Source organism: Desmodus rotundus, chromosome 4 (genome assembly GCF_022682495.2).
Source record: "Desmodus rotundus isolate HL8 chromosome 4, HLdesRot8A.1, whole genome shotgun sequence".
NCBI classification, from domain to species: domain Eukaryota; kingdom Metazoa; phylum Chordata; class Mammalia; order Chiroptera; family Phyllostomidae; genus Desmodus; species Desmodus rotundus.
The window spans coordinates 93,764,659-93,781,328 of NC_071390.1; the positions used below are offsets into that span (position 1 = coordinate 93,764,659).

Here is a 16,670-nt window from a genome sequence, read left to right on the forward strand (position 1 = left end):
AATACAGACAGACTCTGGGAAGCGCAGAAGTAATAAATCCCTTTACTTGCTTAGTCCAGACTTTCCCAAACGTGCTGACCCAGTATCAACGTGTGCACCTGTTTATGTGCCTAATACCCCAGGGACAACCCAGCAGGTGGGTTTTATGTGACACACTTTGCCCAGCACCAACTTTTATAAGTGGCAAGATGTGGTTTATTGTTTGCAAATAGCAAATTGCAAAATTTGCAAACTTTTGCAAATTGCAAGAAGGAGAGGATCTCAGTTGCTGCCAGTTGCTACAGAATTACTCGAGACAATCCAGTCTGACAGTCTCTAAACACAGGAAGGATTTTCCAGTGCCCAGGTGAAACATAAAAGGTGATTATTTAAAGATCAAAGGCAAACTTGTGTTTTATTTAAAATCAGGACAGAAACAGAAAGACAAAGATCATGTTGTGATAGTTCTGGCCTTCACCTGGTGCTTCTTTCTTTTTCAGCTGGGCACCAAAGAAGGCTACCTCACCAAACAGGGGGGCCTGGTCAAGGTAAGGAGGCATGTGTTGGCTAGTGCTCGTCACCGAGGAACAAAACCTGTCATGCACACTCAGTTCTCACTTCGACGCTTTCATAAAACATAACTGCCTGTCCGTTTCGACCCAGTTGTAACACTTACCTGTTTCTGGAGTTCATCTTTAAGGCTAGTGTTAGTTAAAATTCTGGAAAGTTACTTGACTATTCTTTAGCAAAGTCAAATGTATCAGAGTAGCCCACAGTTAATACCCAAGAAAAAATACAACCCTTTTTCAATGGTATAATGGAGGATGAAAGTAGCAAGTTAACTTTAGCATATTCCTTTAAAAAATTTTTTTTAACAAAGAAGTTAAATTGTACAAAATGTTACCTAAAAGTAAGGAAAAAACATCACTGGCATTAATGTAACTATGTTAAAAAAAATCCCACAGTTTAGGACTTTACTAGTCTGGAAGTCCAACTGTCCTTCAATTTGTGTGATGGTATTTTTAAAGTTACTCTGTTCCATTTAACTGTGCCAAGAAGACCTTCATGGAGTAGCTCTATTTTAAGAGTCAGGGCACTTAATATCTCTCAGAGCTACTTCCCTGCTTGAACTGAACCCGTATGTTTAGTTATTTGTGTCCTTACTAGACTGGATGCTCCCTACGAATACAGAAGTATTCGTAGCCATTGCAGATTGTTTTTAAATCCATTGCTGTTACTTTTAACCAGGCACACTGGCATTCAGGATGAGAAATAAAGGATGGTGGAGAACAACAGTTTTTGTCATCAATGTTGTGGAATTCTTAGGCAAGGTTTAGAGTATCATGTGGTTAGAGTAGTTCCTAAACCTCAAATTTTTACAAAATAAGGATAATATTTGGCATTGTAGAGGGAAGAAGGGTGGAGGTGAGAAAAAGGTGGGAAATGGGGATGTCTGTAATAGTGTCAACAATAAAGATAAAGAAAAAATATTTGGCATTGTATGAGGATTGGCTATAATATCAGAAACATCCAAGGGCAGTATGTAGCCCACATCAGATGCTCAAAAAATGCTACCTATTCTTATTACAGAGTTCGCAAGGGGGCAGCTTCAGTGCTTGTCATAAGACACCTTGAATACTTATGATTGGCTGTTTCTTTTTCTGTGTTTAAATATGTAGGTGATATCCCTGCCTTTATTATTAGCTTAATGCACAAAATCATTTTAATTTTTGTAGCTATTTTGAAACATTTTTACAGAAATGACACCTACCGCAAGAATATTTTATTGTAGCTAACGTTTTAGATATTTTTAAAACAAAAGGGAATGATCTCATTCAAGTATTGCATTTCTGTTTTTAAAACCTGTGCGTTCTAATTTTTGCCCGCAGACCTGGAAAACGAGGTGGTTCACTCTGCACAGGAATGAACTGAAATACTTCAAAGACCAGATGGTGAGAAACATGATTACACATTTTCCCTTTAAAAATCATCTCTCTCGATGAAAGGAACATCTGCCTTTAAAATCCCTAAAATTTCCCTTATGAGCACCTGAAACACCTGCTAAATGAGTGGAGATGTGAGCTCTTGACTGCTGATGTGAGCCAAGTTCTTTTGCAAAGATGAGATGTGTATCCCAGAACTGCTTTCTGGGACAAGCTAACCTGTATTAACTTTTGCAGCAATCTCCTCCTTTGTTAAAAGCATGTCCGTTTCCCATGTCCATTTCATTCAGCCAATTTAAATGGATTTTGTTTCCTCTCACTTCCCCTATACAAAGTTTCTGAGAAAGTTGAAGTTTAAAGACATAAGAGAAAAATGACTCCCTTCCATGTGTTAAAACGGATCTCCATCAAATTAAAGTAGATAAATCAATGTCTTCTTAGTGCCCAGTTTCATGAAAAACCGACTTCCAAACCAGGGATGCGTTACTTCCCTTAGTAGATTTTCTATTATCTGTCCCCACGGAGAAAAGAAAATTGACAGTTGCACATAGTGGAAGATTTGTTAGGGGAATAACTGGTGGACAGATTTGTATGGTTTTTTTATAGTGACAGGCTGTTGTGTTTTTTTAAGTCACCAGAACCAATTCGGATCCTGGACTTAACAGAATGTTCAGCTGTACAATTTGATTACTCACAGGAAAGGGTAAACTGTTTTTGGTAAGTTGTTTTATAAAGGAAATATTTTTAAGAGTCTTCTTGCCACTTATTTTAGCTGAGGAACGAAACCTGTGTGCCTTTGTGGGTACAGTCGCTTTGATCTGAGTGACGTGAATTCCGCCATCACACCGGGTGTTTATGGTGGGATTGTGTGTCTGCTGGCACAACTGGTTCGGTTGTACACTGACCACATATGATACACTTAAGAGGACCCCATTCACATCTTAAACAGTTTTATTCCCTTGGAGTTCTCCTCTCAATGAAAACTTTGTTGACTCCAGTGATGGGTGCTTTGTATCGTTATGACAGTTTCTGGAAAATGGTGCAAAAGTGTTTTGCTCTAATGTAATCAGCATAGCATGACAATTTTCTAACTGGGAAAAGTAAAGTATCTTGAGGAAGAGGTGTCTTATTTGCCACCAACTTTTATTTTAAAGTTTTCAAGCATACGAAAGTTGATAGGCACATATCCATAAACCCCTCACCCAGAGGCATCCACTGTTAATGTTTTCCCGTAACCGCCTGATCTCTGTTCACTTTCTTTTACCTGAACCAAATGAAAGTGAGGTGCAGACTTCATGGCATTCTACCCCTGAGTACTTCAACGTGCATCTCCTCAGAATAAAAATGTCACTTAGAGAACTACAATGCTATTATCACGTCTAAGAAATTAACATTAATTCTAGAGTATTAACCAAGAGTGGATATCTTTTCAAATTTGCATAAGGAAACTATGTGAACTAGCAGGGGGCTATTGTGTTCATATAACAAAATGTGGGGAGACAGGCAGCTGTCGTGACGACGTCAGGTGCTGTGTCTCTACACCCTTGCCGGCCTTTTCCTCCTGCTGGCTACTGCAGCGTTCATGTAGGTTGGGACACAGGGGTAGGGATGGCATCAGCCACGTCCACCCACTTTTATCAGGAAAGCAGACATTCTCCCAGAAAGCCTCCATCAATGTCCCCTCTCCTCTTGTTGGCCTGGACTGGGCCCCGTGGCCATGACCAGCTGCAGAGGAAGCTAAAGAAGGGAACTAGCATGATTATGATTGGCTTCAACTAATTATATCACCTGGAGTTCTGTTGGTAAAAAGAAAGGAAAATGTTATCTGTATTAATAGTCAGTCAATAGTATCTCCCACCGGGTTGGCAAAGAGTGACAATTCCAGAAGCCAGTTTCGTAGCGTGTGTGCACAATAGCACTCCCAGACCCCCACACGCTGTCCACTCAGCCCCGACCAGACCTCACATCAGGGTGTACCTGTTGTTCACAGGGGCTGGCCTCTCATCCACTCGACGTGAATTACTGGTACAAACAAAATATGCTGCTTAGGCTTTAGGGTATAGAAACCTTTCTGAATTTCAGCTCAGGACTTTTTTTTTTAATCATAAAAGGGAAAAAGATTTTTGGCATATTGCATCTCAATGGTAAGGACAGAAAGTACGGGCAAGATATAAGCTACCTATTAGTCAAATGATTTTGACTCTACAGCCAAAGAGACAATCAAATGAGCGACCATGTTCCTAGAACAAGTCTTTTGTACCAGTAGGCAAGTTCATCTCCCCTCCAGCAGAGACTGACTAACTAACTCACGGCCAGGGGTGGGCGGAATGACTAACTAGCTAAGGAGTTTCGTCGTCTGTGTCTCCTGTCCTCCACATCTAACTCTGCCCACATCCACAGCGGGCAGCGTGTTCCTCACTGAAGCAAGCTCACCCAAGTGAGCCCCTTCATCAAGCTTTCTTTTTTGTCTTGCCTATTCTTTGAAACATAGCACAGATTTTGAGTCATTTTACAGATAAGCTGAACAAATATGAAAGTGTTATATTCAGTCTAAGGCAAAAGGATATGGGGGTGTCCTGGACATTTTTTTCTCTTCTTTAAATTCTAATTAGAAAATATAAATCTGGCCCACAATGATAATATGAATATACAGCATCCTCAACATTTCTGCAGAGTGCTGGCAGAAATAGGTCCATGTACACAAGTTCTCAGATTGCTTCCCCAGGCCCTTTGTCTATTCTTGTTTTCTTGGAATACTGTAATTAGTGTTCAACTAATGTATACTCAGTTAACCACGTGCAGTATCTTACCCTCTTTCTTTCATCTTATCAGCTTAGTGTTTCCATTCAGGACATTTTATCTCTGTGCAAAGACAGGGGTAGAAGCTGATGAGTGGATCAAGATACTACGTTGGAAATTGGTGAGTTATACAAGTTTTCTGGATGGATGCCTAGTACTCGGAAATAGCATGGTGATGATTTGAGACATATTTCAGTTGAAAGAGTCCGAGTATCCCCGAGAATCACTGGGATGTCTACTTGCAGGCTTGTGCAATAGTTCATTCTTCTGGGACATGGAAAGGCTGCAGAAAGGGGTAAATAGAGAAAAGATGGATCTGCACTGAGGTCTCAGCCCCAGAGCCTTTGCCTTGCACCTGAGTGTCTATGGGCCTTCCTTTAAGTGTGCAAGCTTGCCCAGCTTTGTCTGGAGGAGGACAAGTGGGACCGGAAGGTCAGAGAGAGGAAAGCTGACATATTTCTACAGTAGAAAGTCCTTTTAAATTGTTAGAGAAGAAAGCTTGCCACAGGAACTTAGCTTAACTTCCAATGTAAGCATTATTTTTTACAGGTGACAAAAATTAATTTATTTTGTTTGCTTCCTATGTACCTCCCAGGGGGGCTTATAAAAATTTATCAGTCTCATACATTTTCCTATGTGTCATAGGTCAATGAACTGTTAGCCCAGAATTTGTTCTTAAAGCTTTCTAAAATTTCCTGTAGACATATTATCTTGAAACCCATGATGTTTTTAAACATAAACAATTTTTCCTAATTAATTTGTTATGAAATTAGCTGATATATTGAATCTTGTTGAACCTTCCTTTCTAGATGCTGGGACTTTTGCTTTGGGAATCTTTTCAGTTTGAAATCCAAATAAATATACCACTCATTTTAAGTAGGCTCCAATATATTTGATATTCAGTGAAAACTTTTTTGCCATATGAAATATTTGCTGATAAATGGGTCAATTTTTTATTCTTCCTATTTTATAATCATGCAAGCAATATATAACCATTATAGAAAAATTATGGATAAAAATTCATCAAATGCACATACTTTCAGATTTCCCTGTGCCAATAAATAATTTAAAAGAAAACTTAATTATTCTTAAGTGTTCTTTACCTGTTCACTGACTCCATCTAATAATATGTTATGGATACCTTTCCTTATCAATAAATTTAGATCTATGTCTTCTTTTCATTCATTTAATAGTACTGCATTTTATGAATTACTGCATTAGGCCAAATCCCAATTTGCACAAGTTTTAGCAATCACTTTACTATGTTCCTCTTGAGAAAAATACAAAAAAAAATAGATTAAAACTTAGGAAGGGGGCATTTGATTATTAACTTATTGTTGCATAGTTTCCTTTCTAATCAGCATGTCTTATTTAATATTTGTTAAAGCCAGAGATAGTTATCTTAAAATTGCTTAATAACACATACACATGTGTGTGCGTTTTATTACAGTCTCAAATAAGAAAACAGCTGGACCAAAGGGAAGGCACAATCCGATCCCGGTCCTTCATCTTTAAATAGACTTCTCCTGACCGATGCCCTGGCCAGAGCAGGGTGGCGTGCTCTCTGATGCTGTGATCCATAGCAGGCTGCAGCCGAAAGCTGACTGCGGATTTTTCTTTAAAAACAAATCAGAAGCAGATGCTGATTGGGATCTTTCCAAACACACCGCATTTGCTGATGCATGGGGAACTGCTGCCCTTCAGGATGTTCTCATCTCCTTCAGAACACTGAGTAGTCGTCCTTCTGATGGAGACCGATGCAGCCACCACACCCAGTGCGCTCACTCTTGGAACTCACGGGAGAAGATAGAGGGTTTGTATTTTCCCTCATCGTCGTCTCCAACCTTGTGGACACTATTTGCCCAGGGTCCCACTCTGTGTCATGATCAGCTTCTCCGACATCCACACTGAGCTATTAACCAGGAAGGAAAGAGCTATGTACCTTGAAGCTTAGTCTGCCTCTTTAGAAAGTATATTGAGATAGCAAATGTCAAAGACTGGGTTGGGGAAGGAATAGAGTTATTCTGTTTTTTTCCTCACTTTATACAAAAAACAAAACAATTTCCAAAACTATAATGGAAAATAATTGCAGTGTTTATTTTCTCTTTGTAAAAGGCTTGGAAATCTGGTGGGTTCTTTCTTCCATTCGAATGGTAAACTGGTGAGAACTAAATGTTGCATGGATGATTAGATAGGATGAGAAAGGAAGGCATAATCTAAAAAAAGAAATATCTTTTAATCATTTTGGAGAAACATGATTTAAAGAAGGAGAAAACATAAATCGAGGAAGGGTGATAAAATAGTAGATGATGTAGTTTAATGATAATATTATACATATTATATAATAATAATAGAGCACACGTAAGCACTAAGTTATTTTCACCCAACATTTCTCCAAACAGTCTGAAAGAGCCTACTTGAGAAGAGTGTGTTACAACACTCCCTTCCCCAGAGTAAACTGTAGGCGTTAGCCCAAGAGAAGTAAGAATCACCTGGCACTGAGATGGCTGAGCACCTTGCACCTTATTCAAGAGCAACTTCTGTTGCTGGTTGAGGGAGCAATACCAAATCCTCATGCAGCGTGTAATGGTGTGTTTGTTACACGGCATTTTCAAAGTAGAATGACGGGATTGAAACAGCAGGAGATACTGTCATCCAGAGCTCATAAATAGATTCTATTATCTTTCTTAATACTTCCTCTTTTTAGACAGAAGTTTGAAGGGAGAGAAAATGGAGGAGGGACCCCAAAATGTAAAGATTATGGTGCAAAACTGTGATATAACACTGCTCTTGCAGTCCAAAGAAATACCTTGTTAAATAACTTTTTCTGTTAATTTAAATATCTAGGTTTCAGAAATTACATTAAATTTTTGTATATTTCAAAAAGATGCTTATTCTATTTTGTTATGTTTGTATCATATGACATAAAGCAAATGTCAAGTTAAAATGTATGAAGTTCTCAAAGTAAGGAGACGCAAACGAATCCTTACTGAAATGTACTGTTTTCTTAGAACCAAGAGTGTTACTTTGTGTAGGCAATACTGTTCTTACCTTTTGTAAAATAGGCCATGTTTATTTATAGTTTGGGGTTACATTTATTAAAAAGAGCATGATTTTCTGTGCCTGAAATGTTTGCTATTAAAATATATTTTTCATATCTGTCATTTAAAAGAAACTTAACTTCCTAACATCACAAACAGTAATGAAGAATCCATATCAGTTAGACTATGGGCTATGAAGGATTCAGAGTTGAAGAAGTAGCCTGGGCCCCCTAGGATTTTATTTGAATACAGAAAAGATAATAAATACATGGTAATGCATAGACGGTAAATACTGCAGGTGAGGCCCATAGAGATATGCTGGACAGCGTGCTGCAGCGGTGATCAAGCCATTTTCTTGAGGGTTTGACAAGAAAAAGGCGAGCTAACTTATATCTGCTATATCATTAGTACTACGCTCGATGCTTGACCTGCTATCAGCAGCCCCGAGCAGTGGTCATGATTTCACTCCCTGAGAGGAGGCCCGCAGCTCTTTCTGCAAGTGCAAGATGAGGGAGAATGTTTCGTGCCAAGGGCAGATCTGGGTGGGGTTGCTTGGGAGAGTAGCCAATGGTGTGCCTGTGTCAGGCCATGTCTGCTGACAGGTATGTGCTTATCATAAAGGCAGTACTTCTTAAGGCACAGCCCAAGTATCAGCAGTTGCAGTAGCCCCTCGTTATCTGGGGGGAATATGATCCAAGACCCCCACGGGTTGTCTGAAACTGCAGATGGTACCAACCCTAGAAATACTGTGTTTTTTTCCTTGCATACATACCTATGATAAAGTTTAATTTCTAAATTAGGCACAGGAACAGATTAACAATAACTAGTAAGAAAATAGAACAATTATGATATACTGTAACAAAAATCATGTCTCTCTCTCAAAATAACTGGAATTTTCCATTTAATATTTTCAGACCAAGGTTGAATACTACCATGTTCTCACAATTCCCCATAGGAATATCTTCCCCCACAGAAGCACTGTTCCCTCTGGATTAGGAGAGCCCAACCGCCTCCCCCCCCCGCCCCGCCCAGCCGTGACTCTCCTGCTATTCCTGCTTCTGAACCCTGCCCCCTAGTCCAGAGCCACTGGACATCAGAACACGCAGCAGGCTAGAGCTCTTCTCTTCCCACCCACGTGGCGTGTGAGCGAGTGGGCTCTTAGATCCTCACCTGGGCGAGTACAGTATTCAGCAGACTTCCGAGCTCGAGCCCACACAGCTCACAATGATTCAGGCTGTCAGAGCATGATGTCAATCAGAGTTTCTTAAATCACCTGTGGTGAGGGAGCAGCTTTTCTTTCAGACTGACATTTTAAAAAATCCAATAAAAATAAATTATTAGAAAAGTATAATAAAAACACAAATATCCAATCCCATGTTTTATTATCAGATTCTACAATCAAAAATCACTATGTCAAATTACTGTAAGATTTTACAGCTCACGATTTCTGTACTTATCTTGCCACATAACTGCCAACAGCCCAGCTTGCAGACCACATTTGGAGGAGCTCTGGTCTAGTGGGCTGGCAGGTAGAAGGAACCAAGAGCCTTCTTGAGAAAGGATTCACCTGAAGGTAGAGAGGGTTGAGGTGTGAATGTTTTATTGATAAGTTATGGACCCCTGTAATAGGGTGATTCTGAGAACATTCTTGTCTATTACTCTGATGCTTGACAAAACCTAAAGAAGTTTTTTCACTGGGGTGTCAAGGGACAGGCATTGATAATTGTGTCACATTTATAGCTGTGAAGATGGTACTCTTAGCCTTCAGCAGCCTCTAGGCACCCCTGCTTTCTGTCAGCAGCACCACCAATGGCCAGGGTTGGGGTACATGTAGAGCTCATCTGGAGAACAGAAAAAAGAGCAAATGAAATTGGCCGGTGCCATGTGGCATCTGCAAACACTGGTTTCGAGAGTACATGTAAAGAAAGGCTTTCCGGGGAAATATCTGGAAGGCATTTGAGAAGCACTGGGTTTTCCACAGAAGCAGCAAGAATGGAACCAGAGACGCGGTCCAGTGAGCTCCGGAACCTGTGGCCATTGTCCCAGTTTCCGAGAGCAGCATTGGTACAAACATACGCAGTCACTGGCAGAATAGCCACGTTGGTTTTCTGACCGCTGGCATGAGGGCTATTATGGGAACAAAGGACAAGTGTAAACTGCTGGAACTGCCTCTACCTAGGAAGACAGTAAATGGAAAGCAATGGTGAGATTTCAGAGATTAGTGCCGCCATCAGACTGGAAGGATGCAAGGGTGGTCTTTCCTATCACATCCTCATGTGGCCCACCTATCTGGCCTGTGCAGAAAATAGATGCCTCCTGGAGAATGACGGTGGATCCTCACAGACTTAACCAGGGGTGACTCCAGTTGCCGCTACTGGCCCAATATGATTCCATTGCTTGAACCAATTAACACATCCCCTGACACCTGGTATACAGCTATGGATCTGGCAAATGTTTTTTTTCTTTATACCTATTGGTAAAGAGCCCCAGAAACAGCTTATCTGGCAAGGCCAGCAATATACCTTACACTCTCCTCCCTCAGAGGTGTATCGGTTCTCCAGGCCTGTGTTGTAATCTAGTCCACAGAGACCTTGATCACCTTTCCCGACACAAGGCATTCTCACACCGGTCCACTGTGCTGATGATATTATACTGATCGGACATAGTGTGCAAGAAGTAGCAACTACTCTAGACTTACTTGTAAGACATCTGTGTGCCTAAGAGCGGGAAATAACTCTAGCAAAAAAAAAAAATAAGGCCTTCTACCTCAGATTACTGTATCAGATTTTGTTTGTATGAAACTCTAGGGGTCTGGTGGTGTGGGACAGGTCTAGGTATCTTTTGTAAGGTAAAGTTTAACTTAATGCATCTGACTTCTCCCACAACCCAAAAAGAGGCACAATACCTAATAGGCCTCTTTGGATTTTGGAGATAATATATTTCTTATACTGCTTATGGAATTCATTGGTCTTATCACACTCCCCATCATCCTGAAGCAGTGGGCCTGACAGGTGGGGGAATGGCCTTTTGAGGACTCAGGAATCACCGCACTACCTAGATGGCAGGCAGCACTTTGCAGGGTGGGGCAGCGCTCCCCCGGAAGTTGTACCTGCTCTAAATCAGCATTCGATACGTGGTGCTATTCCTCCCATACGTCAAAGAATCCAGGGATGGAAATGTACACGGCACCACCCCTATTAACCCTAGTGACCTTTTGGGCTGTCCCCACGCTCTTAGGCTGTGCTGGTGTAGGGGTTTTGTTACAAAAGACGGAATCCCTCCCTGAAAGGATACAACGATTCCATTAATCTGGACCTTAAGACTGCTACTTGGTTACTTTGGGCTCCTCATGCCTCTGAATCAACAAGCAAAGGGAATTACCGTCCTGGCTGGGGTGATTTATCCTGATTGCCAAGGGGAAATTGCGCTGCTACCACACAGTGGAAGTAAGGAAGAACATGTCTAAAGCACAGATCTCCTAGGGAATCTTTGTATCCCCAAGCCCTGTAACTAAAGTCAATGGAAAGCTACAACATGCAATTCAGGGAGGACACCTAATGGCTCAAATTCTTCAGAAATGAAGGGTTGTATTACCCTACCAGGCAAACAGCCATGACCAGCCGCTGAGGGCAGAGGGAATATGGAATTAGTAATGGAAGGTACTTATAACAACCAGCTACAACCTCACACCCAGATGGGAAACAAGGACTGCAATGATTGTTTTTCCTCCTTATTTTATATTTGTGTGTACATGTATCAAATATATATTTTATAATATATATAAAGTATATAGCACACATACATATATGAAGCATGTCTGTTTTCTTTCCTCTCACCTTCCTATGTAAGATACATCAAACCTGAGTAACCTTCCATCATAGTATCTATGCTGAAGTACATTATTACTCCAGGACTACACCCTCTTCCAGGGAAAGGAATAATGTCTTCTCAGTTATACACTGGATAGTTGATTCATGTTAGACAGATGTATGACTTGGCTATTTTCATTATTTGGAATTAAATGCCGTTTATAGCTGCCAAGCTGCCGAGGATAAACAGCGAAGGCTATGGGTCACTTGGCTAGGCTACCCAGTTGCTCAACAGAACAGGAATCCAGATGTTGCTGTGAAGGTATTTCGTAGATGTGCTTAACGTCTACAGTCCACTGAATTTAAATAAGAGATTATCTTCCATAATGTGTGTCGCCTCATCCAATCAGCTGAAAGGCCAGTTTTGCTAAAAGCAAAACTGAGGTTCCCAAGGGGAAGAATTTCTGACAAGACTGCAGTCTGAGCTCCTGCCCGAAATTTTCCAGGCTTCCAGCCTGCCTTACAGATTCTGGACTTGCCACTTCCCACAGTCACGTAAACCAGTCCCTGGAAATAAATGTCACATATAATATCCCACTGGTTGTTTCTTTGACAAATCCTGACTGACACAGCATTCTGCCCCTAACCCCTTATCACCATTTTATTTTCAGGTTTGTTGTTTGATAACATATTTTATTATTTTTGAATAGTTAAACATTTTTAATTCAATAGTTTACAGTGAAAGGCTCATGTCTGGGATATCTGCACCCAGGTACCTAGTCCACTCCTTGGGGGTTACCACTGTGACCAGGTTGTGTATCTACAGAGATGCTCTATCACATACAAGCAAATATAAACACACACGCATGCATATTCTATTCCTATACGTAACTGTAGCATGCCACACTGTAGCATGCAGGGTCGCACCATGCTTTTTTTTCACTAAAAAATTGTCTTAGATCATTCCATCTCAGTTTTGATAGAGACTGGATCAGATCACTGTGGAGGAGGGAGGGGCTGCAGGAGGAGGTTGCCCGAGGCAATGGTAAACAGCCAGGTAGAGATTAGCTGGGAAGATGAATGCCTCCAGAATGCATGGAATTATGGGCCAGAAGATTTAAAATAAGAGGGCAGAGACTGGCTCTCGGGCTCTTCTTCCTCGAAGATGCCTGGATGATTGTGCTGCAGCTGCCTGCGTTTCCCAAAGGATGGTATTGTAGATGGGAAAGAACTCCGGGCGCAGCCTAGGGCTGGGCTGGCCTGGCAGGGGGTAGCAGGGGGTGGCAGGGTTATTCTTTTCTGGGTGTTCAAGAGGGGAGGAGCTCTGAGGCAGAAGCCTGACATTCTTCCAAAATTGTGTAGTTTTTGTATCTTATGTTGGTTTAGTTTGTAAACTAACCCTATAGAAATAAGATAATTAAAAACTAAGGAGAACAATAGGGGAACTCAGGACTTAAAGATTTTAGGCTTAGGTGATTAAAGCTATAACTGAAGTTAATGAGTTTAGCCTTAAGTGACTAATGCATGTGGAAAGCTGTCATTCCAAAACCGTGTAGCTTTTGAATAAAGACTCCTTTCCTTTGTCATCAGAACTTTGCCTCTGTAATTTTCCTGGAGGGTGGCAGTGGGCAGCAGCGCCTCACTTGCTGTTTGGTAACAGCAATGGCGACTCTGGTGGGAAGCAAGCTGCCTGTGGCTGGTGGACCCCAAGCGTGGGACTGTGGTGTTTCCCAGTCTCCGCGAATTTTTCTGCACATCTGCTCAAGGCATTGGCCACCTGGCTGGTGAAAAGGAAACGGGTCTAGAAAGAGGCCGTGAAACGAGGTCCAGGTGAGGGCTGCTTTGGGGAAGCCACTGTGCAAGGACCAGGGTTTGTGAGGCTGGCTGGCAGATTTGCTTGTGCGTACTCTTTGGAATAATGGGGTCGGGGATACCTGTTTTGTTTGTATGTTCTCAGGTTTCTTGGATTTTTCTGGTTATAGCTCTTGGCCTGGAAGTCTGGGCCAATAAGGACAGTTCTGTGCTGGCTCCTGGAGGGAGCCCATAGGGCAGGATTTTGGCAGACTGGAGCATGCACTGCCGTTATCCAACGTCCACGGAGGTATCGATTCGTTACTTTAACACTGTGTGGCCTACTAAGTTTTGGCTTGTGAGGAAAGGTGGCCCCTGCATGGCTACCTAAGTTACTGTACCGCCATGAATTTGAAACAGTATTGCCAATAGTTAGACAGACAGAATGAATTTCCTTATGTCAATGCATTCATGTCATTGAATAATAGGATTTTGCCAGGGACAGAGAATTGCTCGATGGTACAGAGAAGGGAGGAGGCCCCCAAACCTCTTCCCCATAGTAAGGCTCAGGAAAAAAAGGAGACTGAGGAGGTAAACCTTGTCAATGTCCTGAACCCAGGGAACCCCGAGTTAGTCGCAGGAGGGGTTTTTGCACCACCACCCCCTTCTCGAACTGCCCCTGAAGTAGAAACCAGAGAGCCAAGGGCTCCACCCTTGTGTGGTGAGGGATGGGTCTCCCCCTCAAAGACCCGACAGGGCACCCAATTTGGCAAGGGAGCATCCCTATCTAGAGGAAGCCAGTTTCCTTTAAGACAATATCCTACTGGTGGAGTCAATCAGGAAGGGCAGCCTGCTGGCTACAATTGGGAGCATACTCCATTCTCCCCTCAGGCTTACTGAATGGGAAAAATTCCAACCTTTCATATAGGGATGATCCTCAGAGAATGGCAGATCTTATCGCCTCCATTTTTGCCACTCATCATCCAAACTGGGCAGATATTCCAGCTCTCCTCAATATCTTAATTGTGGATGAGAGATGGCTGGTTATAAATAGGGCTAATGAAGAGGTCTCTACCAAGAGAATCCCAATGAGACCCCCAACCCAGCTGCGGCAATTCCCTGGACATCCTGACTGGTACCCAAATGCGGGGTAGGGTGGGGGGTGGGGGTGGCTAGCCTTCCTGGAACATTACAGAAAGTGCATACTGGAAGGGCTTAACAAGGAGGTGCCCAAGCAAAAGAATCTAAATATGATACAAGCCCTTCAGCAAAAGCCCAATGAGGACCCTTCTGAATTTTCAGAGGATCAGGCCTATAGGAAGCACACTGATGCTGATCCACAGGCACCAGAGAACGTGCAGATGGTGAACATGACCATTATTGGGCAAAGTACCCTGGGTATCAGAAAGAAACTCCAGCGTTTAGATGGGGCATTGGGAAGATTCCCTCTCAGCTGGTGGACGGAGCACTGAAAGTTTACAATGCCTGGGAAGCAAGCAAGATAAAACTGACCACGGTGCTCTTAGAAGCAGGGTGGGGAGGCCAAAGGAGGAACCAGGACCCCTCTTGCTGTTCGGTAACAGTAACTATTGTCTTCTTTACTCTTTTTTTCCATTGGACAAATGTAGCCGTTATTTAACCAATCCTCTATGATTAGGGTGACCATATCATTTCTTACGTAAAATGGGGCACTCGAGAGTTGAAAGCTCTCATAATTATACTGTGAAACGTATAAACTGGTACTGTTATAAAAAATAACAGAACCAATGGTCACCTTATCTATGATAGCTCTCTAGGCTTTCAATTTTTTTGTTGTTAACCAAACTGAAATGAATAGGCCTGAAAATGTGTAATTTTGCATATGTCTATACGCATCAGTAGGATAAATATCTAGAAGTGGAATTGCTGGCTATAATGGTTAATTTTGTGTCAGTCTGACTGGTTGTGAGGTACCCAAATTAAGTATTTTGTGTCCGTGGGCACTGCTTCCCTGGAGAATCCTAGTATTTGGAAGTTTGATAGAGAAAGCCCAACTGTACCTCATAAAGGGGCATAACAATCTTCACTTTCATCAGCAGAGTATAATAAAATGCACGCTCTACTGGTTATTGAATAATCCTCTCCCCATAAAAACTGACTTACATAATTTTTATGTTGTAAGTCCTCACATGTATGTACTAAAGTCTGTTCTTGGATTAGTCTGCTCTGTTCATCTGTCTAGCTGTGTACTTAAGTTTTATATTACCTTTTCAAAAAGTTTTTCTTTTTTTGACGTAGGCTTAGGATTAGGGCTAGATGAAGGGCTAGGGATAAAGTGAGAGTTCAGGATAGGGCTACGGTTATACATGTTTAGGGCTGGGGTAGGTCTAGGTCTAGGGTCAGGTTTAACATTAGCCCTTTCAGAACTTAAGAGATTTTCACCTTATTTTTCCAGATGAACTATAGAATTTATTATACCCCCTCAAAGAGAAATTTTAATAGTAGTATTTGCCATGCAAAGGTTAAGTACCTACATTTAATATAGTTTTCTTTCCCGGGATTTTTAGATACATAATTATTACCTGCAGTTAAAATTTTGGTCAACTCATTTATAAAAGACTTCGTTTTATGAAGCATTGCCCTAGAAAAAATTATCAGGGCACTACTAAATAGTAATCCAGATAATGGGAACTCTGATTTTAATGGGTGTATGTTTCATTAGGTTATACAATTCCTTGCAGATAAAACCTCTCTCCTGCCTACTTCTCTGTAAAGGCTGTTGCTCTTGCCCAAATTAAATGCCCCTAGTCTCTCAAAATGAAGCAAAACCTAATTCTAAAAAAATAGTAAAATAAATCAATGCTCCTATTCTGTCTCTATAGCAGCCTTCATCACAGCATTTCATACACCTGTTTCACTTATTGAACTTTAAATTCTTTAAAGGTGGGTACCACAATTTAGTCTGTTTGTATGGGATGGAAGGAGGGACTGAGGGAAAAGCAGCAAGTAGGCACAGTGCCTGGCCCACTGCCCCGCTCCACAGCTGCAGGGACCACATCTACACACATTCCACGGAAAATGCGCCCCTGGAACACGGAAATGTGATGTGGATTGTGCCCCCGAGACTTCTACAACGCGGCAGTTCTGGTGAATGGCTCAGTGCACGCGTACTGAACTGTATGTACCACATCAAACTCTGACTGTGAAAGAACCTAGGAGGAAGTTAACAACCTCGAATGATGGACTGCATTCCTGAATATAAAGGGCATATTCTATTAGTATGATACCAATTTCACAGAGATTAAATTAGGTTCATGGATATTTATTTT

At 41.6% G+C, this 16,670-nt stretch overlaps 1 protein-coding gene and 1 long non-coding RNA gene across 3 annotated transcripts in view; one reads left to right on the plus strand and one right to left on the minus strand.

Moving 5' to 3' along the window:
- Window positions 1-7,850, plus strand: part of DAPP1 (dual adaptor of phosphotyrosine and 3-phosphoinositides 1) — a 55,304-nt gene extending 47,454 nt beyond the window's left edge. For both annotated transcript variants that reach the window (XM_045183655.3, XM_024574733.3), the window contains 5 exons: window positions 480-527; window positions 1,869-1,931; window positions 2,554-2,639; window positions 4,755-4,842; window positions 6,172-7,850. In XM_045183655.3, the coding sequence (XP_045039590.1) occupies window positions 480-527; window positions 1,869-1,931; window positions 2,554-2,639; window positions 4,755-4,842; window positions 6,172-6,240 (354 nt within the window). In that variant the 3' untranslated portion in view covers window positions 6,241-7,850. The remainder of the gene's footprint in view (window positions 1-479; window positions 528-1,868; window positions 1,932-2,553; window positions 2,640-4,754; window positions 4,843-6,171) is intronic.
- On the minus strand, window positions 4,754-13,082 carry LOC128780707 (uncharacterized). Its single transcript, XR_008426708.2, has 2 exons — window positions 8,933-13,082; window positions 4,754-6,937 (listed from the first exon to the last, which is right to left on the minus strand). It is a non-coding gene; the product is annotated as an uncharacterized lncRNA (long non-coding RNA).
- Window positions 13,083-16,670: the final 3,588 nt, after the last annotated feature.